Source organism: Sturnira hondurensis, unplaced genomic scaffold, assembly GCF_014824575.4.
Source record: "Sturnira hondurensis isolate 20B ecotype Veracruz unplaced genomic scaffold, ASM1482457v3 Scaffold0012467, whole genome shotgun sequence".
Lineage (NCBI taxonomy): Eukaryota > Metazoa > Chordata > Mammalia > Chiroptera > Phyllostomidae > Sturnira > Sturnira hondurensis.
In genome coordinates, this window is record NW_028085098.1 from 725,254 (window position 1) to 748,821 (window position 23,568).

Here is a 23,568-nt window from a genome sequence, read left to right on the forward strand (position 1 = left end):
CAAGGAAGAACCTGTGGGAAACTAAAGTATTACCCAAGTTTTTGCTTGCAACTTCCTACAGAAATTCTTCTTTGAGAAACACAGAAAGTAAATGGTTCCAGTAAAGGAAAAAATGCTCAAATACCTTTTTAAGGAATCCACTGACTTTTTGGATAAGTGATTACACAGAATGCAGGTTCTATAAATATTTGCTGAATAAAGAATTGCAGAGCATATTATTTCTTCTGATGACATGAAGACAATTCAAAAAAACATTTCCAAAGATTTATTATGCAGTCTGAATGCAATGGCTTCCATGAATAAATAATGTGAAACTTCTGAGGAGTAAAATTTTGAAATATATTTCTCACAGCAGTGAAACATAATGATGAAATGTAGATAGAATAAAGGCAATTAAAACACCCATATTCAAGTATTACAGTATATTATTGTAAAGATGCAGAGGGAAATATATTAAGGATGGTAAGTAACTAAGAAGAGAAAGACAAGTCAATGGAAGCAAATAAAAAGCTCGGAACCAGGACCAAGGGTGAGTGAGTATGTGTGTATAAAAATTGAGCATGTCCATAAAGCAACATTGCAAGTCAGTGGGGGAACAATCAAATTAGTTGGGACAGCTGGCTAACATTTTTAAGTCACAACCCAATTTCGAGTGTTTAGCCAAAAAGTGGGTTAAGAGATTTAAATGCAAAAGGGCAAAATCACAGAAAAGATAAAGGAAAATCAGGTGAGTAAGTATACAACCTTCAAGTAAGGAAGGCTGTTCTAGGCTTAATAGCAAAGGCAGAAACCATGCAGAAACAAATGATATGACCAGGTGGAATTTCCGCACTTCTGTCAAAAAACAAAGTGGAAACTGGGAAAAGTCTATTTGCAAGTACTACTATCTATCCTTAATAGAAAGATGAGCATCCCACCGAAAAACTAGGCAAGGAATCTGATGTCCAAGGGAAATTTACAGGGGAAATGCAAATGCCAAAAACTTCACATTCACAAATAATAAAAGAAAAACAAATTAAATCAGTGCAACAGCTGTTTTTAAGAACTATTCGTCAGAGCAGTTCGTACTCATGAAAAAAAACTACAAACCATTCAAAACCCCAGTAATAAAGACTTCAAATCCCATGACTTACCTGTAGATGGACCATTATGAAACTATGAATAATGGTGTAGATCTGTAATGTGGACATGGTTATTTTCGTAAAAAATATTTTATACTTATAGAAATATGGATGCCTAGTGAAAAGTGGGGATGGAAGGAAACGTTAACAGTGGTTGGCCCCTGGCAGTAGAAATGTGGAGTGACTTTCTTTTTACTTATCTGAGTACCCTTTCTTTCCCAATGGTGAACTATGTCTGTAACAAATGCATACAAAGACAGCAAAGGTGAATACATCAACTCTGAAATTAGGAGGTCATAATTACTCACAAGAAATTTTATGATGGGCAATTTGTCCTTTACCGTAATGCTCATTCCAATATATTTGTAAATTAAACGGCACTCAAGTGAAACAACTCATTGCGGTAGAGAAGTGCCTGACGTTATCTGAGGGGAGGAGACTTGCCTTCACAGTGCAATTCTCAGACTACTTCCCCAATCTTCAGTGGCTCTTCTAAACATTATCACTATACAAATGTGCTTCTCCTCCAAGCTGCTTTCACTTTACTGAAGTGCTTTCCCTGCCCGAGACTTCTATAGAACCTCTCACTGAACGAAGAAGGCCACTACTGTGAATAAAAATGACTCACCTTCACTCCTTCCTTCGCCATGAGTCCCAGGCTTCTAAAATCCCAACCATCCTAATGAACTAGCTGCGTGAACCTGAGCAAGTTATCGAAACTCACTGAGAGCTGCTATCATCACAATCGTGTGCACACTGGCTGCAGCACTCGGCAGTATACAAAGCAGGCTCGTCTCTAGAAATCGCATCGGACAGACAACCTGTTCCAGAAACTGACACAGGACTCTGGGAACCACACAGCAGAAGTTCAATATCACATACGTCCACAAACTTGGATCCTAAAACTTGAAGCTACAGAGAGTCCAGTCCTAATTTTTAGGATATCAGCCAAATAAACTGTTACTTGCTAGTGACTTCTGAGAAGACAAAGCTTCTGGCTTTGATTAATTTAATTTCAAAGCCTTCAAAAACAGTAAGAGCAGATAGCAAGGAAAATGCTATATCTGGAGCTCTAACCCAGTGCCTCCCTCCCACGTTTCATAGATTCATTACACAGAACACCCAGCAAAATGGGAACAGATCAAGTTTTTTTCCTCTTATATTTGAATTTACGTGTAAACCTAACCTCGCTACTCATGGCTCAAACCAGCAGTTCTGGCAGTATGGTGCATTGTAAACAACAATGCTGTAAGGGAAAAGAAATGTCATTTCCAGGGCCAGCTCTGGCACTAACTAATGGCATGATCTTGGGCAAGTCAACTTACACCTGTGACCTCAGTGTTCTTGTGAATTGAGAGGCCTGGGTTCAATGCCTTGAGCTAAGGTCTGAGATAATGTGGTGTTTTTCTCGGTTTATTTTTTATGGAACACCTATATTTAAGGTGTTCAGTCTCACAATTGTGTGGCCCAAGGTTCTACTTAGAAAGAAATTCCTCAACACAACAGGCCTGCCATATGCATGCACTCCTGTGTATATGAACCAGGAAGGAAGAAAGTAATGTGGAGAGGATACTTAATTTTTCTTGGTGGGGGAAGAATCCATGCTCAGAACTAAAATTCATGTTTTCTGGTTAAATGAAAAACAGCCCTGGCTGGTGTAGCTCAGTGGATTGAGTGCAGGCCTGCAAACCACACGATCGCGGTTCGATTCCCAGTCAGGGCACAGGCCTGGGTTGCGGGCCAGTTCCCAGCGGGGGACCCACGAGAGGCAACCACACATTGATATTTCTCTCCTTCTCTCCTTCCCTTCCCCTCTAAAGAGAAATGAATAAAATATTTTTTAAAAGTTCCTTTGAAAAGAAAATGAAAAACAAATATTTCCCATCAGCTTGAGAATTTAGCAGTATTCTTGCAGAATGGCAGCAATAAAGCTCAGGTTGTCATGGAAGAAGCACACTTTCTTCTGCTTGTCCAAAGTAGAGCCATTATTGTGTTTCTCAGTTCAAATGTAATACTGCTTTGAAAAAACAGTTTTTTAAAGCTGTAAGGGACTGAAAAGATTATGTAATAGCTTACTGGTGCAGTGGAAGAAAAGGGCACTGAGCAAATCAAGAACTCAGAGAGCTCTCACCAATTAATCAGAAGGCAATGGAGAAATAAATGGAAGGACTTCTAGTCCTTATGTGGAAGAGAAGGGGCAAGAGAGGACAACCTTGTCTTGGTTCTGATCTTAGAGGAAAAGATTTCAGCTTTGCATTGGTGCTTCCTCAAGTGGCTAACGAGATGAACAAGGAAGAGTAAGCCAGAGTAACAGGTTTAGAAGGCCGTAGGACCGATTTGTAAAGGACAGTCCACTGGCAGAGTACTGGCCACCACTGGTGGATCCAGGGAAGAGACGACAGAGGTTAGACTGTCATATGTAAAGTTCTTTTTGCAAAAGATAATTAAAGCATTTGTATAAGTTTCAGTATTATGCAAAAAAGTTTTCAAAGCTTTCAGTGAACAATTTCAAACATCTCTCTTGCATCACACATTATTAAATCACTTAATGTATATGTAATAGAGCAGACTACAGTTTGTAAATCTAATTCATTGAGCAAAACTTTGAACTGTCTGTGGGAGTTAATTACCATAACCAGGAAGCAGTAATTTTGATGTAAAGCAGGCCTCAATGAATGATGGAATTAATATCTCAAGTAAATGTCTTTGTAAAATGTCAGCAACTCAGATTTAAGGTAACAATACATGATGCAAGAACTTCATCAGTGGTCAGGATTACTAACTTCAAACAAGCTGCATGAAAATTTTTAAGAGGTATCCTAATGCAATAAAAAGATAAAAAATGTCATCACGGTCACAAATAGCCTAGTTAGCTAACTGTATGCAATTTGTATCTGGATTGTTTTAAGCTGTAAAAGTAAAGAATTTGTAAGTCTAAATAAATGAGTGTTTACAAAATACTGTGAAGGACTGGGTAGGTAGATTCACGCATATTCAGAGGCCACTGCATTCTTAAAACGACCACTAGGTGGAACATTTACTGCAACATTCAGAGTGAGGGTCCACACCAGTTCCCCATGAGCAAACACTATTAAGAATTATTAGATCACAGCATGCTAAGTGAGATAAGTCAGATGGAGAAAGTCAAGAACCATATGATTTCACTCATATGTGGGATATAAAACTGAAATCAACAACTGAACAAACAAGAAAAGCAAACAAAGAAAAACTCAGAGACAACAGTGTGGTGGTTACCAGAGGGGTAAGGATGAGGGGAGGCAGTAAAGGGTAAAGGAGGTCAGTATATGGCGAGAGAAGGAGACCTGACTTTGGGTGGTGAACACACAATGCAATAGACAGATGCTATACTATAGAACTGTACACATTAAGCCTATGTAATTTTATTAGATGATGTTGCCCCAATAGGTTCAATAAAAAATGTTTTTAAAGAATTAGATCATGAACCATAATTTAAGTGTCATTATTCATTTTGTACCTTTAAATTCTTAACTCAATTTTTTTGAAACAAGTGCAATGTTGAGTTATTGAAACCTAATATTTTAGTAGGTTTCATTTCAAATCATACTTCTTGGTTCTTACTGACATGAGCTCCATTCACCAAACCGTTTTTTTAATCTAGATCTTTTTACTTTCACGTGAGTCTGGTGCCATACTTACTTATCCAAGACCTTTGGATCCTCAGGGCTCTTATTTTCATAATCCAGAAGTTCAAGGAAGCTCTGCATATACCTAAAAGAGAAAAGTCAATGTGTCAACTATCTATACAACACCCATTTCTCCTTTCCCCCTTCCTTAGAGTACCCCAAATTTTCATTCAGGTAACATCCCCTCCTACCCCCTCCCCCCCATGCAGCCCAAGTGCTTCAGGAGATGCCAATGCCACGCAGAGCTCCTGGGTGTCCCGACTTTTCTCTGGGTAATCCCATTTCTCCTGTCACTAATTAATTCCTCATCAGTCTGATGGTCCATGTCGAAGCCTGTTAGTGTGTCGCATATCCCTGGACACAGGGATTGGCTCAGGAACGGGCATAATGTCTCAATTCAAACCAGAGAAATAAGAAAAAAAGACTTGGTAGAGCTCTCTGGGAGAGAAACCAACTTGCTCTGCTTTTGTGTGGCTTGCTATGTGGACGTGAAGCCTGGAACTGCTGCAGCTATTCTGTCACCAGGAGGAAGTGCAGCAAGAAAATGAAGCCAATGCCATGGAAAGCAGTACCTTGATAAGCCGATGAATCTCTGAATCAAACCAATGCCAAGAGCTCATCCTACAGCTGAATCTTATAGTTACACAAAGCAACTAATTGTTTAAGCCATGTTTAGTTGGATTTTCTGCTACTTACAAACATATTCTAATGGACAAACCAACTCTATAATTATATGTCCCAAAAAAGTGCATATAAATTATAAGAAGCACCTGTGTGATACTGAAGTGTGTGCTAAGAACTTAGAAGCTAGGAATAAAGGAGGTAGCTTCTCACAGTTAAACTCTCTTAAACCCTCAGAAACAGCTTTGGGATTAAGAATAGCTCCATATCTCAATCAGGGACAGTAGAAGAAATAATGTGTTCAACATACAGAGCTAGAGAACATGGAAAAATGGGACCCAGAGAGGCACACTACTGGGGCAGCTACATCCAGACAGGACTTGCTAGATCCCATGGGGATTCAGAGATTCCAGTTACTCAGAGGTGATCTCTGCTTTGGGTATTAAGGTGTCCTGAAAGATCTCTCTTATTATTCTAATGATTTCTAGCAAATAATTACACTAATCCTACTAGCCAGCTTTGATAGAGGATAAGGGTACTTAAGCAATTAAAAATGACTGTTAAGCACATACACAGAAAAGACGTTTTGTTAATCAGCCTCACTTAAACTTTGTGACAATGCATAATACTAAAGTACGTTCATCTCTGGCTATATATTTTTCAAAGTCTCTGGGAAGATAAGGCTATGGATTAGATATTGCTAAAATCATCAGGTCAAACCACTCTGCGAGGTCACTTTTAAGAGGGAAAAGAAAATGACAACAAAACAGAATGCATGATCTTGCACTGGATTCTTAAACTAAGGGGGGGGGAGCAACAAAAAGAAAACACTATTAGACATTAGGACAACGAATGAAATGAGAACAAGTTCTACATATTAGAAAATTACTGGATCTGTTAAATTCTCAAATTTGATAATCATACTGTGGTTTTCTAAGAGTTATCTAAGGAGATAACTACTAAATAACTTAGGGGTAAAGAGGCATGATGTCTACCATTAATGCAATGGTTCAGGGGGAAAAACATATATATATGTACCATATGTGTGTGTGTATCAATCACACATACACAGAGATAGAATACGAATGAGAATGGTAGAACAAATGTCAAATGTCTACAATCAATAAATCTGCATGAAGGTTTATAATGGGAATTCTCGCCACTAGTCTTGCAAACCCTTCTGTTAAGCAGGAAATTATTTCACAATGGAATGCTTAAGAAAAGAAAAGGAAGAAATGACGTGTGTGTGTTTGGAATGGCCATGGAGGAGACTGGTGAGGAGACACAAAAATAGTTGACACAGTCATTTGCGTCTATGCTATGCCAGCAATTCACTTTGAAGCCTCTGAAGTCACTTTTACATAAGTGATAGTACATGTTTGACTGTCACTGCCACAAGGACCAGGGGACTTGAAAGTCATCTAGACTGCCTAGAGCCCCACAATGGTAGCCAGAGATAGTGCTTACACACTTTCTTTTGGGAATCTCTAACTGTGGCCTTGAAGCAATCAAGAAGTCTCGTGCAAACAAGTACATGCTGCTCCTTCTGAAACAAGCTATGAACTTAGGGTAGAAAGCAACTAACTATGAGATCAAAGCCAGGGTCATCATCTCTCCTGGGTCTCTCAGGACCCCTCTGCCTCCCACAGTGAGGAGCTACTGACTGTCTGGGCCAGGGATGGCACAATGTGTCTCTAAAATCACCCCACAGAGTGTGTCTCAAACAATTCACTCTCAGCCCCAAGAATTTATTATAAAATGTACAGGGGTAGGCAAAAGTAGGTGTATAGTTGTGAGCAGGCAAAACAGTTTACACTTGTATTATTATTCATTATTGTAGTATTTTCCATACCAGCAGCTGAAACCTACTTTGACCCATCCCTGTATTACTGAGGAATGACTACGGAATGGAGCCTTCTCTTTCAGTATCCTGGTCTCCACTGACCCTCTAAATGCAAGTTCATGAATACTTCCATCCTCCTTCTATCTGTTCCCCATCATTCCCTTCCCCTAAAATGCTCTCCCTGTCCCTGTCATTTCCAGCCACTCATCGAGGGGCGGTGCAAAACCACAGCTGGCACTTCTCCCGGCTGCGTGGCACTTCCTCTGTCCCGGCTTGACAGCGCTTTTTGCATCTGGCCTCCCGAACTCTTCTGGCTTTTTTCCAGTGCCTTCCACCTTGTTTTTATAGCACAGAGGAGACCTGCAAATGTTTCTTGAGTTTATGCAAATTCCTTTCTAAAAATACACCAACTCTCTTACGTCCTACTACTCACCAAACCTCATCCTGTTTACCTAGTCGGTAGTTTACTCACAAATTCAACTTCCTTAATTAAATAACGCAGGCTTTACGCATCAGAGCTATACCTGATTGAACTTGAAGTTATACTTGTGAAGATTTTTCACACTTTTCACGGGGCAAATGCAGCATAGCAGGTACTGATGCTTTTCTAGTCCAAGGTCCCTTTAAATGACTGACTTTGTTCTAAAAGTAGTACCGGCTTCAAGGAACTTCTTTAAAAGGAAAACAAAAGGAGCGTGGCTGACACTTGACAGAAGCAAGATGCCCCACCTAAAAGACTGCAGACCTGCTCTTGTGGGTCACCGCACTGCTATCCGTCTCCGCTTGTCTGTCCTTTCCCTTTTTATAAAACGAGCCATCACATTTACAAGCAGAAAACTAAAATTCGCAAAGTCAATAAAGTGTCTCGTATAGTTTAGTAGTATTTTCATTAAGACAATTTTGAACTGTCAGTTTGAGATTGTTTAAAAACAGTCTTAATTGCCTGGAAACCCCGACTATCCCACGTGGCTCATTCCCACACATGCAGTGCATATATTTTTAGGGAGAATGGTCCCAATGCCAAATGTTCAGAGCATCATTGGAAGACCCCTTTGATGTCACATTATGTACTTACCAACTCTGGACCAATCCCACCGAAGGGCGGTTAAGTAAATTATCTGGCAGAAGATTGACTTCTCTCATGGTGTTAGCCAGGCGCACAGGAAGCTCCTTCCGTAGAAACATGTATGAAGTTTTCTCACATGCATTGTCTCTCCCTATTCAGAGATGAAAAAAGTACCAGGATTTACAATCTACAGATGGAACAATGAGTGCTCCTATGTTAGCAGTTACTGGTCGGGAAGAGAAAGATTAAATAATCCAGCAACCTCTGGTTAAATTTTTATCCTCTGAAATAGCAAGTTTAAGAAAATAATTAGAATGGCAAAAGAAAATTTATTCCAAGGGGCCATCTTGAAAGCAGTTTTATTTTCCTTAACACAAATCTGTTTCTAGCATCACCAGTTTCGATCTAAAAGGGACCTGGGATATAGTCCGAATTTGTTTTCCCTGTGGGAAAACTGCCAAGTACAAAAGTAGGAGAACATACAAATCCATGCCTGTTCAGAGGAGTTTCTGGAAAGCAACAGATCCATTCATTCCATAAATATTTGCCTACTATGTACCAGGATTTTCATCTAATATGTTTCTTTGGGCACCACTCCGCCACTCAGGGAAGCAGCCAGAGGCCCCATCTCTGACTGAGACAGGACTCAGGATGTGCCAAAGAAACCAGACCATAGGTGCTCTCAGGAGCAGAGTGACCTACCACGGCATGTCTGAAAGGGCCAGACACTGCGTGACTCTAAAGACAGATGTCAGGGAGTCTTTTGATTGCTCTGAGCTGGTTGTGCATCAAATTTACCTAACTAGGACACAGTGAGAAAAAGGTACCCAGCCACCTGAAAGTGGAAACCTGAGCCCCTTCCCTGAGTGGATTCACGATTGACCCTCCCCCCAAAACCCCCAGCCCTACTGTAAACCTGACAGAAAGGACATGAGCTTCGGGGACAAAATGTGCTCCAGCCCCGTCTCCTCCATTTTGTGGTTGGGACACCATTGGTAAGTTTCTTAACCTCTCTAGGTTTCAGCTGCCTTTATCTATAAAATGGGGATGAAACTTCAGTTGTTGTCAAGATTGTGGTGATGTGTGTGGAGCTAGACAAAGAGCAAGTGTTCAATAACCATCGGTCCCTCTTCGGTCCTCTGTGATACTTATGGGTCCCTCCTAAGTTGCTCGCACTGGATAGGCCTTCCTGCCGCTCCATATTCCCTGGAGGCTGCTCGCAAATGGACAACCTCGGGCCCAGGCCAAAAGACAGGGAACCTCACCTAACAATCCACTCCTCCAAACTCTCCTCATTCTTCCCAGTGTGACAAAGGTGGTGACAAAGGTGGTGCCACAGGGAGTCGGCAGGGTAAAGCTATTGCATTCCCCTAGGCCAACGCTGTTGAGGGGAGTGTTCCATCCAAGAAAGATGAGGTCTGCAGTGTGGGACAGGGACTCAGCACAGGGACCCTGGCAGCCATCCCTTCACCTCTTTCCCCACGAGACTCTAGTCTGCTCTGCCCCCCGCCCTTGGTAGGAGCCCAGGGTAAGAAGCTGAGAACAAGATTTTGTGTGCTGGCCTTTTAAGAGGGCACCTGTGTTGCTAGCAGACTTCTGCCTCTCCCTGGGGAGAGAATCCCTGCTGCTTCTCACAGCCAGATGCTATGTGGGTACCTCTTCCCAGTTCTGGTGCTCTCTGCTGTGGACCCAGCTTGGGGTTGAGACCCCATGCTTCTTGGGGGGAACCTTTGCAGCTGAGATATCCCTCCTCAGTGTCAGCTACCACCCTCGGGATCCAGGCCAGCCCTTTTCATGTCTCCGCCCTTCCTACCACTCCCTATGTGGCTCCTTCTGTAAAACCTTGGTTCTAAGACTTCTGTTCAGCTAGTCTTTGGTTGGTATTCAGGTTGATTATTCTATAACACAGTTGTAATTTTAGTTTGGTCCTGGGAGGAGGTGAATAGAGCTACTTCCACATAGTCTGCCACCATCCTGGATCCTCAGGAGGGATTTATTTTTTAAGTTCAAAAAAATGTTGACATTGTCCCCATAGGAAGAATAAGTTAGAGAATGGGGAAGAAGAGAAAGAACCTTGTGGTGATGAATCAGAACTGGGAGTATCAGTATGAACTCAGGAAAAAATTAGTTGACTTTTTGGGTAGGGGAAGTTTACACGCTTAAATTTCCATGTCCACAGCATATTTGGAGCATCAAATTAGAAGCACGTGGGTAAGGTGAAGAGGGAGGGTGATGAGCAATGAGAGTGGGGCTGGCAGGTGCCAGGTGGTAAGGGGAGGCCAGGGCCACATCTGTTCTGGAAACCTTCAGGGCTAGATGGTTTTGGAATATAAAGGTGGTCAGATTTTAGGGAAGTAAAAAGGATTATGTACGTTGTGTAATATGATCTATTATACAAACACTAATCTGTGCACATTTACACAGAGGAGGATAAAGACCACAACCTCAAATCAGGTTGGATAAGCTTTTACCGTGCAATGAGTTTTGCCACCAAAGGTATGAAAAAGAACTTGAATTTTTAGAGCTTGTTACACCTCAGAGTTCAGATATGAGACTGCGGTCCTGCAGAAAAGTAAAACCAAGATTAAGTGCTAGCGGTAGACTTGTGTTTGAAGCCTGACTCCAGTACCCACTAGCTTCGTGAACATGGATAAGTGTCATTACATTTCTGAGCCTCAATATCGCCATCTATAAAATAAAGACAGCCCTGGCTGGTGTAGCTCAGTGGACTGAGTGCCAGCCTGCAAACCAAAAGGCTGCTGGTTCAATTCCCAGTCAGGGCACATGCCTGGATTTTGGGCCAGATCCCCAGTTAGGGGGCATGTGAGAGGCATCAATGCAATCTCTCACACATTGATATTTCTGTCAATGAAAGAGAGGGATATTTCTGTCCCTCTCTTTCCCCCTCCCTTCTCCTCTCTCTAATAAGTAAGTAAGTAAGTAAAATCTCTAAAAATAAAGAAGTAAAATAAAAACAGTGCCTATGTTGTAGAAGCTGTGGTGAGGGTGAAAAAGTACCAACATTTAACATTAACAAGTTGTTAAAATGTAGAAGACGGGGCTCATTAAATAGCAACCACTAACAATGCCAAGGATGATAAAATGAAACCGCCTGAGGCCATACGTGCCAGATCGAAGAGGCCTGGTATTTGCTGAGCCCTGAGAGCCTGACTGCATTCTGGTTCAGCGCGCCGCCTGTGCTCATTTGATGATTCTACATAATTAAAAAAGGATTAAAAAGAATTACAGTATGCTCTGTGTCCCCAGCATCCACGTTGATTTATTTTAAAATAAAAGGCCTTGATGCTTACATTGGTCAACTCTGCACTAACTAGAAAACACAACTACTCATTTGGCATGGTCTCAGCTGACCAAGTTTCAGGAAGCATTTACGCTAGCCTTCGTGGATTATCAGTCTTTTATAAACTAGTAGAGAAAGAAACTTTGTTGTATGTGTGTCTCTCTATATCCCCCATGGCACCAATTAGAGGGCCTCACCTATGGTAGCTTCTCAATGATTTATTGGAGAATAGATAATACGTTCCAAAATTTGTAGTTTCAAAAAAGAGTACCTGAAAAATGTCAGGTTTTGCCTCCTACATTCTAATTTAGCTTTCGAGAAAATGTCTTTGTACTCAGATACCTTAATTATACATCAGCTTAAACAGGGGATACGTCTTTTATAGTTAATTAGTGAACCTAAAAATAAATATGAACTACCCGATTTTTTTAAAACTTCTCAGTGGTTTTCCTCATATAAGTTGAAAATATTTTATCCTGTGTGTTCATGCTGGATACTTAGTTTCACCAAAGGGTTCCAATAAACTTTTTAAAAGTAAACTTACAAAAAAGGAACGTTTTGGTTTTAACTGAATGTCCTCTCATAACGGTTCTGTTTTTATAAGTCTTCTGACATACTATTTTCCAGTTATTTGACTTCATTTTTCCCCCACTTATGTGGCTTTTCTACATTCCTTAATTTTGATTTTCTATTTTATTCTGCATCTCTAAATACTTTCATCTTATTCAAATGTACCAATTAAATTATTCCCTAGTATCAGTTCAGAAGACAGGCGAGGGGCAAGGGAAATTCTGACTTTAATGAACATAAATTAGTTGTTGGCTTTAATAGACTCGTGTGTATTTTTCTTCACTTCTTCCTCCTCATTTAATGGCCCTTTTCATTCTCTTCGGTTTTCTATTTGTTTTTCATACTTTGCTCTTTCATTGAAAAGTTGGAGACAATTACTACATTTGCGAAAGGTATGATTTGCTTTGCTTGGAAAGGTTCCAAACAGCTTTCCATTCACCAAGATGTAGAATGAATTGGACATAGAAGCGCAAATGACTTTCTATTTAATGCAGGGAGCCCTCCCCCTGATGGTCACCATAAGAAAGGAGCATTTGACTAGCCTCTGAGAGCAAGAATACTACTCCAGACTTATTCTTTACATCTGGTTTTCACAGTGGCCTATATGTCTGGTGAATCTTTAATCTTCTTTTCAACTAAGTTATATGAGGTGGGGAAAAAAACCTTAATTATTTCTTCAGTTAATGAAGTGACCTGATGATATATATTTTATAATTAAAGAGAGGGCTGAGAAACTTCACGGCCAAATGTAGAGTCCCCTGTTTGGATTACTCCAAGGCTATCTTTGTCCACATGTTTCAGCTTTCACACCTGGTGGAGGATAGTTTGGGAGGAGTAGTAATGGAATCAGAGGGTGGAAAATGAAAGCAACAAATGGAAAAATTACAAGCAAGGCACCGAAATCCAAGAGAATGATCAGCTCATTCAGATAATGTTGCCTTCTCTAAATACTGCCAATTAAATGTTTGAGTTTCCAATGTATTTTTACCATTAGCCATGTTAAAATGGATAAAATATAACGGAGAAAGCAGCATTTTAAGGGCAGCTCTTTTATTTTTCTCCAGTTATAAGATTCCAGTCTTTTGGAAACATTGAATTTTGAAATCATAAGTAATTAAGTCTTAGAGTTACCAGGGCTAAACAACGATGAACTGAATAGTCCTTCAAAGAAACAAACTGAAGTGTGAATGGAGAGCTATCAACTGATTGTGAATATCCTTCCGAAGAATCCCCCCCCTTTTTTTTTTGCTTCACTTATACTTTTAAAACGTTTGTTTTACTCCATTTCCAGAAGTACTATTTCATTTCCTGAAAAGTTTAACAGTTTTCTTTTGTTTGGTAAAACTTCCTGAATTTCAAAAGAGATCAAAATAGGTAGCAGATTTGGGGGTCTACCACACTCGAGGCTGCCATTGCTCCAGACCAGGAGCTTGTTCTTATTACTAACATTACTACTAACAGTGGACCACAAACTTCAGAGCCAAAGACCGGCGAGTTCACACACACCTCATTCCCTATCACATTCAATGTCCCACAACACCCAGTGATGACACTAGTTCTTTTGGTCCAACATCTGTTTCATTGTGCTCACAGGTGCTGTGGGTCAGGGATGGAGACAGCACACAGGAGTGATGGAAGCTGGAAGCTCAGCTGGGAAAACGAACGCCAGAGAAGTGACCGGACCATTTTGGGGGGGGGGGCAGTGCTGGAAGTATCCGAAGGCTTCCTACTTATGAGCATTGCTGACCGGAGCACCAGCACTGCTGGGCAGCCTCTCTGCGGGCTTGCTCACGGCATGGCAGCCTTGGGCTAGATGGACTCTTGCATGGGCTCAGTAAACGAGGTGGAAGTTGTTTGGCCTTCTATGTCCCAGCTTCAGATGCCATTCTCAGCTGGTCAAAGCAGTCACAGCCTGCCCAGACTCCAGGCGATGGGATCAGACTCCCCCTTTTGATGGAGAGCTGGCAAAGGCACACTGTAGAAAAGCATCGTTGTGGCTATCCTTGGGAAATGACACCTGCCCTAAGATGTTCATGAGGCGGTACTGAAGATGATTTGCTTCTCAAATTATATTTTGAAGCATTCTTCTATTGACTGAATTTGTTTTGTCTGGGGTCATTTTTTTCTTTTGGCCATTTATTTATCTTAGTTTCTTTCTTTCTCACTTTGGGCTTCCCTCAGCTGGCTGGTGATACTTGCTTATTTAGTCATGTTTCAGAGGGAGGCAGCCTAAAGACTAAGTGAGCACCCAGAACACCTGATTTAGAGGGCTTGTTGGTGGAGGTCCTAACACCACCCCAGCTTTCCTGGTCCTCCTTAAATAGTTTATTCAGGGTTGTTAGCAAAGAACCTCCCTTCTGCCCTTTACTGTGCCTAGGAGTAACCGCCTGCCTAATATTATTCTGATGGTCAGGGTGGAGGGCAACCCTTCTGTATACAGACTTCCGGTTCATTCTCCAGTGTGATATCTGCATCACACTGGAGAATGAATGGGGTTGAGGGGGGGAGATAAAAAGCAAATATATTTAAGTCCTCACTTAATGCCATAGATAGGCTCTGCAACTTTCGGTGAAATGACAGATAACAAAACCAATTTTAACTGATACAGACAACAGTTGGGTTCCTAGGGTGTCTCATCAACATCATAATAAAACATTATTTAGCCCTGGCTGGTGTAGCTCAGTGGATTGAGCGCGGGCCTGCGAACCAGAGGATCGCAGTTCGATCCCCAGTCAGGGCACATGCCTGGGTTGCAGGCCAATTCCAGGCAGGGGACACACCAGAGGCAACCATACATTGATATTTCTCTCCCGCTCTCCTTCCCTTCCTCTCCAAAGATAAATAAATAAAAAATATTTTAAAAAAACATTATTCAAGGACCTGCTGGATGGTAGCTAACTGGTGAATCTAAGTGCTAGACAGGAGTGCTAACTGTATTGTTTTTACATCTTTTCCTAAGGTCAGAAATGGTTTTTTTTTCTTTCCTTTTTATCTATTTATTATTGTTGTTCAACCACAGTCTCCATTTTCCTGTCACCACTTTCCCCACCCCACCCACCCTCACCTCCCTCCCATTCTCAACTCCCCTCCCCTGTTGTCTTTGTCCATGGGTCCTTTATAAATGTTCCTTGACAATCCTTCCCCTTCTTTCCCCGATATCCCACCCCCCTCCCCTCTGGTTACTGTCAGTTTGTTCTTTATTTCCATGTCTCCGGTTATACTTTGCTTGCTTGTTTGTTTTGTTGATTAGGTTCCACTTATAGGTAAAATGCTATGGTATTTGTCTTTCACCATCTGGTTTACTTCACTTAAATGAGTGGATCAAAAAACTATGGTACATTTATTTACACAATGGAATACTACACGGCAGAAATGTTTTCAAATAAAAGATTTGGGACATTGTAAACATCCTAAATATCTAACAATAAGGGAACAGTAAAATAAATTATAGTATTGTATATTTACATGGGGAAATATGCAGTCATTAAGAAGTGTTTTTAAAGAAAAACAGTCTTCTACAAAAGGTCATCCTATAACTAGACCCAGTTTGTTATTTAAAGGGAAAAAACCTTCTAGAGCCCTGGCCAGTGTGGCTCAGTTGCTTAGAGCATCATCCCACACACCAAAAGGTCATAGGTTCATTCCTGGTCAGGACACATGCCTAGATTGTGGGTTTGATCCGAGGTCCAGTGCGCATGCGACAGGCAACTGATTGGTTTCTTTCCCTCCCTTCCCTTTGCTCTAAAATCAATAAGCATGTCCTCTAGTGAGAATTAAAAATTAAAGTAATGTACTAGAGCCATTCTATTATTTTTTTAAAGATTTTATTTATTTATCTTTAGAGGGGAAGGGAAGGAGAGAAGGAGAGAAATATCAATGTATGGTGGCGTCCCCTCGTGAGTCCCCTGCTGGGAACTGGCCTGCAACCCAGGCATGTGCCCTGACAGGGAATCAAACTGCGACCCTTTGGTTTGCAGGCCCACACTCAATCCACTAAGCTACACCAGCCAGGGCGCCATTCTATTCTTCAAAAAAAAAATCTCGTAAGAACGTGCTACTCTATGCAGACTTTCCTGAAGGTGTCTGAAGCCCACAATATGTACCTTCATGTCATGACTTTTGTTGTTGTTACAGGAATAGAGGTTGCAGAGTGACCATGGCAGAGTCCCTAAAGTTAAGGCAGGAGAGGGTTGTGGATCTTCCCTTGATGGACATCTGTGTCTGTGCCAAGGGAAAGTGAGTGATGTCCACTAGTGACTTGACCCCTCTTTAGAAGTCCCATTTATTTACTCTTTTGAAATATACATGCCCATAAACAGACTAGTGAGAAACCTGCCCCTCGGAATGGCAGATAAGGCCAAAGCAAGTTGTACATGGATTTCACTGTGGGCCCACAGTCTATGCCCACTGTGTGGGCAACTCCTCTGGCACTGCCCCTAATCACTGAGTTCTATACCCTGTGGGTCCCAGGATCCCTCAGAAAATGGAAGTCTGTTAGCACACTACCTGGCACACTGCAGGTATTTAATATTTACTGATTAGAACTGAAAATTAAAATGCCTAGTAAGTTTCAGTATAAACTTACCATAGAGTAAAGAAAATTCAGTGGTTCAAGCTAACATTTGCTGGTAATGATTGATTGCTCTTATGGGCAGATCACTGCATTCTATCCTTTTGGTTAGAGGTATTAAAATCCTTAGAGTTAGGGGAAGAGCCAAAAGGTAGATAGGAAGGTGATACTGCGGTGGAAGTAACTGTTAAAATGGTGTGTCCGGCCAGGGAGTGCTCAGACCTGATATCAAATAGAACTCTGACCAGCAAGAACATGTAAATAACAATCATAGCTAAAACCACCACACAGACCCGCATCAACCTAATTCCAGAGAGGGTTGGGATCTAGTCTTAAGGGTACATTGGTGAGTTACAGGATGTCTTGTTGTCATGGAAGCAAGAACAGTTAAGTAAAGGTCACAGTGTACTCATCTTGGAGGTTAACTGAGACAAATGTTAAGTTAACCATTATAGTGAATGAAAAGGATCCAAGGCCATTCATGCTCAAAGCACACATGAGCTGGAAGTGCTGTTTCTTGGAAAATGATCAGTTTATATAGCTCCAACCTTCAGCCAACAACCTTTGAGATAATTAACATTGGAGATTTAGAGCAGTTTTTGTTCTTAGCAGGAAGCTGATTTCATCCAGGAAATGCTGTGTCACTAATTTCCCATAATAAAGGCATAGCCAGTATCTGCAGAGCACCTACCATGTGCCACACATTGTGCCGCACAGTTCTCAATTTCAGCAGTGTAACCAGCCTATGATTAGATGCTATCATTTCCATTTTGCAGATAAGGTCACTGGAATGTAGTGGTCAGCCCAAGCTTCCACTGGTGGTAGGCACCAGGAATCAAGATTTGAGTACAGTGTACATGGACTGCTTCTCATATTCCCAGAGACAATAAGACAGACAATGAATGGCGCTGATCCTCAGAATAAGAATTGTTTCAGTGTAAGTAAATAAGTAGGTATTAATCTAATAGTTCAGAAACGGTAACATTGGATGACCATTAGATTAGGCAATTTCCTGATTTTGTAACAGAACAAATGCAGACAAAACCTCAGCATTACTAAAACTGTCTGCTAGAAAGAACTGCACCGGGGCAATGGCGTATTATGTTGAAAGAAATGGTAGAATACTTTGAATGGAAAATGCATAGGTTTAAAAGCTCAACCTACCTGAGTGTTAACTGTGGTTTTGCCCCTAACTTTGCTTAGTCAAGGTACTTAAATCATCTAAGCTTTAGCGCCTTCATCCAAGAAATAGAAACAGCTACTTCACCTACATGTTGTGAGAATTACAGCTACATCTTTCCACGATTGTATCTGCTAGATAGTGGCACACAAAAAGTAAGGTGGCTTTGCCTCCTAAAAAGGATAATTTCTGGTTCACTTTGGAAGAGGTGGCCAAGAAGATGTTACGTCAACAATCAGCTGATGGATTGGGCAGTCCCTTCATCACTCAGGGTTTCTACTTTACCGTGTGTGAAACTGGGGGCTTTGGACAGATGATCTCTAAGCTCAGGTTCTCACTGAATAAATCTACGAGGACAAAGCAGATTTGGGTTTCTCCTGCACCAACTTTGCCTAATAATATGCATCCTGGAACAACTCCAGAGAGCACCTATAGGAGGAGTAAGCAGCCAAGAAAAGGATCATGAAATCAAGAAAAAGAGTAGCACACATATTCACATTTGTTTTTCTATTTGTGTCCCCAACCTGGAAAGCCTCCACGGACACTTTAGATTAAAAAAAAAAAAACAATTTGGTTAACACCTCACACATTCCCAGAAACCACCCCTACGACACAAACATGTAGTAACAGCAGGAAAGCATGCACAGACTCATAGGATTCATAAAGTTTGACATATAGCTCTTTGTTCATAGCTCTTCTTTGGCTTGGGTAAAAAGTCCCATCAGAAATAGCAAGCAATTCCAGAGGGATTTGATCAAGTATATAAAAATTTGGGCTGTGTGCTAAATAAAAAGGAAATCAACTTTTGGTGCTAAACGGTGTGAATATATGGGCAAAGCTGGGAGGCTAACACAAAAAAATGGATGGAAGGATTATAGGTGATTTTCTTTGCAAATGCCTTTAATTGTATGCCTTGATAATTACCAAAGAATGGAACACAGTGGGAAACAATATTTACATAGCACAATAGCTCACTATGCCAGATAGACAAGGAATTCACACTCATGATTAAAACTCCAGGTTCCAGCTTAAATGGTCAAGAGTATTTTACACACAACAAAATGCAGAAAAATCAACCCACATGGGGGTGGGGACACAACTTTCAGCTTCTGTATTACCTATTACACAATTACAATCCTAAAACCCCATTTTGGCAGGGCTGTGGAGAAACTAGTTCACTTAAAACCTTGGGGACAGCCCTGTAGATTAAAGCTATAAAATTCCTCAAGCCTTTCACACAGTAATTCCATTCAGGGGCATATACCCCATAGGTAAACTGCCAATTACCTGGAAAAGTCTTCGGTATCACAAAAGTCACACTCCTGATAGCCAAGGTTTACTGTTACTAGCCAAGGGGAGAAACAGAGCTTTATCATTTAGATGCAAATTAAGAGCAATCACTTCAAGGGTCTTTAACTGGGAATGGAATTCACTTAGACTAGAGGTCACAAACTTTCCCTAAAGAGCCAATTGGTAAACATTTTTGGCTTTGTGGACCAAACCATTTCTATGGCAACACCTCAACTACTGGTTTGGAGGGAAAGAAGTCACAGATAATATGTAACAAATGTGCATGTTTATGTGTTTCAAGAAAACTTCCTTTACAAAAACAGGTGTTTTCCAAACCCATAGAGTGTACCAAACAGTGAACCCCAATGTAAACTATGGACTTTGGGTGGTAATAATGGATCAATGTGGGCTCATCAGTTGTAACAAACGTCCCACACTAATGAAGGATGCTGATCGTGGAGGAGGCTGAATCCGGAGAGGGGAGTTATGTGGGAACTCCCTGTTCTGCCAAATGTTGTTGTGAGCCTCAAATTGCCCTTAAAAATAAAATCTATTAATTACAAAACAAAAAACAGGTGGCTGGCCTTCAGGCTACGGTTGACAACCTGTCTTAGACTGCAGTATTCCAAAAACAAGAGGATTTGCTCAACTCTGAAATCAAGATTATCACGGAAGTAAAACAATAGGAAGCACATACAATATTTTTAAAAGTAAAAGTGGTATTTTCTGATCCCATCCAGTAACAAAACCAAAGTCTCCCAAATCTTTTTAGAAGAGTTTTATTCATTTTTAGAGAGAGGGGAAGGGAGGGAGAAAGGAGAGAAACACCAATGTGTAGTTGCCTCTCACGCACCCCCCACTGGAAATCTAGCCCACAACCCAGGCATGTGCCCTGACTGGGAATCGAACTGGTGACCCCCTAATTTGCAGACCAGCGCTCAATCCACTGAGCCATACAAGCCAGGGCCAAGGTTTCCCAGATCTTGCTAACAGTCTAATCAATTTCCCAGTGCTTAATGGGTGGAAACCACTCAGTCATTACTAGGTCAGTGTGTCTGTATCTCCCCTTCAAAAGCTCATAAAACAAATTCATGGAAGGAAGCCGGAGCTACACACTTTTAGTGCCTAGAGTCTGATAAAACCAGGCTATGTTGAAATTCAGCCCTACAAGCTCATTAAGGCCTGAAAGGCCAACTCCTTCCTTGTATTGAAATACTGGTGAAGATGCAGTGAGTCACATTAGATATCTTTATTACAAACAAAATTGTTCTCTTACCCTTTAATTCTGAGTAGTTCACTCTGTCTCCCAACAGATTAGTCTAATGCTTGGCAACTCTTCACAGTAGAAAAACCCTACTGCTTACAGAAAAGGTGTATCTTGAGCATATAGGTAAAGGTACAAAAGAAACATACCTGGAAATAGAATCTGATTGTTTTTCCCTTTTCTTAACACAATTAAAACAAAACAAAATAAAAACACTTTTTATCTTCTTGAGAAACAAAATCACTGTTTTCCCCTGGCTTCAAAGAATATAATAACTTAAAGACCCAAGACATTTCTTTCAAAGAGCAGTCATTTGGAATCAAAGTCAACCTCTCAGTGGATATCAGAACCTTAAAAGACTTTCTAGAGGAAAGCAGAGGTTGCTGGGCCCCTAAACCTCAAAAATAGCTACAACCAGGAAACTGTCTGCCGCCTTCTTCTTTGGAATGAACCAGAGAACATTTTGGTAGGAATATGGTTCTGTGGAAAGAGGATGGAGTTAGCAGACAACCTGCTTTCTGGTGGTTTCATTTAGGAGATGCTATATTTAAATGTGGGGACATTATAGAAGTTTAAACTAATATAACAACTGACTCAAAGTGACAGAATGTTTAATAACCTTTGTATAGAGCCAGTAATTGCTATTTATTTAGCACACACTCTGTGCGGAGAGCAAAACATCCTAGGAGGCTGTGACAGGAGGAGGCTGTGAGAGGAGGAGGTTGTGGCAGGTTAAGAGGAGGCAAGGGCCCGCCCTCTGCAAAGAAACAGTTTAGAATAAAATAACAGAAGCCAGGTGCATATGCCTTGAATATAAAAAGTGTGGCTATGCAAAACACAAGTGCAAAGGAATTGGAAAATAAAACAAGTAGAATTAAGTCTGCAGGGAGGGATAAAAGTGATTAATGAAGGAATCAGAAAGACAGGGCAAAACTGAATGATGAAAAGCATGTCTGAATGCAAATGTGAGTCATTTCCTATGAACTAACCCAAGATTCAGAAGGTTCTATTTTATTTTGTCATAACAGCCCAAGTTCTTCTTTTCTTATATTACTAAGAGGAATTTTTAAATATTTTATTTATTTATTTTTAGAGAGAGGGGAAGGGAAGGAGATAGAGAGGGAGAGAAACATCAATGTGTGGTTGCCTCTCACACTCTCCCAACTGGGGACCTGGCCTGCAACTCAGGCATGTGTCCTGACTGGGAATTAAACCAGTGACCCCTTTGGTTTGCAGGCCAGCACTCAATCCACCGAGCCACACCAGCCAGGGCACTAAGAGAACTTTTAATTCATAACAATTACTTAATAGAAAGACCTCAAACTTTTGCAAATATAACAAAGCACTACCATAACATTAACTCCCAAAGATAATAAATTGGTCCCAAATTCTGAGAGTAACAGGTTTCAGGGGGAAAAAAGGAAGAGTTACATTGAGAAAGACTATCAATCAATAAATGTTTATTCTCACCATTAAAATGTTATGTTCCTAATTACTCCTAATAAATATATATATTATCTGAAGCTTCACTGCCCAACAGAAATATAATGAGCCACGTGTAATTTTAAACTTAGTAGGAGCCACGTTAACATAAAAAGAGGTAAAATTTTTGACATTTTCTTTATTCTAACACATCCAAAAGATAATTAGTTCAATGGGGAATTAAAACAAAAATATATTGAGATATTTGACTATTTTAATATAAAAAGTCTATGAAATCCAGTGTATAGTTTATTCTTACACTCTCAAGTCAAAGCTAAATTTCTATCAGAAATTATTGACCTAATAATTATTGATATTACTGAAGTTTTTGATATAATTAGATTTCATCAAGACTTAAAGTAGATTCACATATCCAAACTGTTCCAAAAACACTTAGAAGTTTTCCAATTAACTGATTTAAGTTTCAGTTTTATGTTTAAGTGACAAATCAAGGCTGGGGTTTCTCAGCCACACCAGTCACATTTTAGGAGCTCAATAGGCTCAGGTGGCTGGAGCTGACCATAGTGGACGCAGAAGGCTAAAGAAATAAAGAAATAATTATGAAGACAACCACTGGAACCAAAAATCCAAACCTAATTATCAAAAGAAATGTAATAAGCAAATAAGGTATACAAGATAGTAGAAAATCGAGGCATTAAAAAGCAGAAAGCGAAAGAAACTTATAGATGTTTATCAAAACAGATCGAAGACCTGTCATGTCAGTAAACATAAACTGATTACACTTACCCACACAGAAGCAAAAGTCTGATTCATAAAGCAAAACCTAACTTTATACTACATTTCAAGGTAATATGTAAGCAAAGTAATTCTGAAAATAAAAGGATTGCAATGCTCTACCAGAAAGTATAAACAAGAGGAAAATCAAGTTCTAGATCTCAATGTCAAATACAGTTGAATCCAGGCCAAAAAGCATTAGACTGGTGGAAGGACAGCACTCTGTCACTAAATGGTACATCTTACAACGAGGACACAACAGGTAACAATATCTAAGCAGCAAACATAGCATCGACAGGCATAAAGCAAAAACCACAGGCAACATATGAAGAAATAGAATTGTGTTATCAGGATACTTGACCTTCTTTTGGACCATGACAGAGCAAGTAGATTTGAAAAAATATAAAAGTAGAGAAAACTTCAATAACATAATTAATATGGTAGATTTGACATAACCTTCTTTTTGCTGACCAAAGAACATTCACAAGAAATGACCAAATGTTAGACTATGAAGTAGACATAAATAAATTAAATAATGATTCGGATAACATCCTCTGATCACAATGCAGAACTCAACATAAAGAAAATTAGGGTTACAAGACTGTAGCCCTACATACTGAAATAAACAGCAAAGCGGAAAAGAAAGTCAAATGAACCAGAAACAAAAGTCATAAAACTAATAAATGAATCCAATCATATAAACCAATCTTCAACCTTTTCCATCCCATGGCACACTTAAACCAATCACAAAAACTCTGCAGCACATCAAAAAATATATTTTTGCCAATCCAACAAAAAAAATAGGTACAATTTTGATTCATTCCCACCAGACAGCTATTGTTGTGTTAGTTGTTGTCATT

At 40.3% G+C, this 23,568-nt stretch overlaps 1 protein-coding gene across 2 annotated transcripts in view; it reads right to left on the bottom strand.

The window, feature by feature from the left end:
* Positions 1 to 23,568, bottom strand: part of PDK3 (pyruvate dehydrogenase kinase 3) — a 58,942-nt gene that overhangs the window by 29,585 nt on the left and 5,789 nt on the right. For both annotated transcript variants that reach the window (XM_037060697.1, XM_037060696.1), the window contains exons 2-3: positions 8,326 to 8,467; positions 4,800 to 4,871 (exon numbers count right to left, since the gene is read on the bottom strand). In XM_037060697.1, coding sequence (XP_036916592.1) covers positions 4,800 to 4,871; positions 8,326 to 8,467 — 214 coding nt within the window. The remainder of the gene's footprint in view (positions 1 to 4,799; positions 4,872 to 8,325; positions 8,468 to 23,568) is intronic.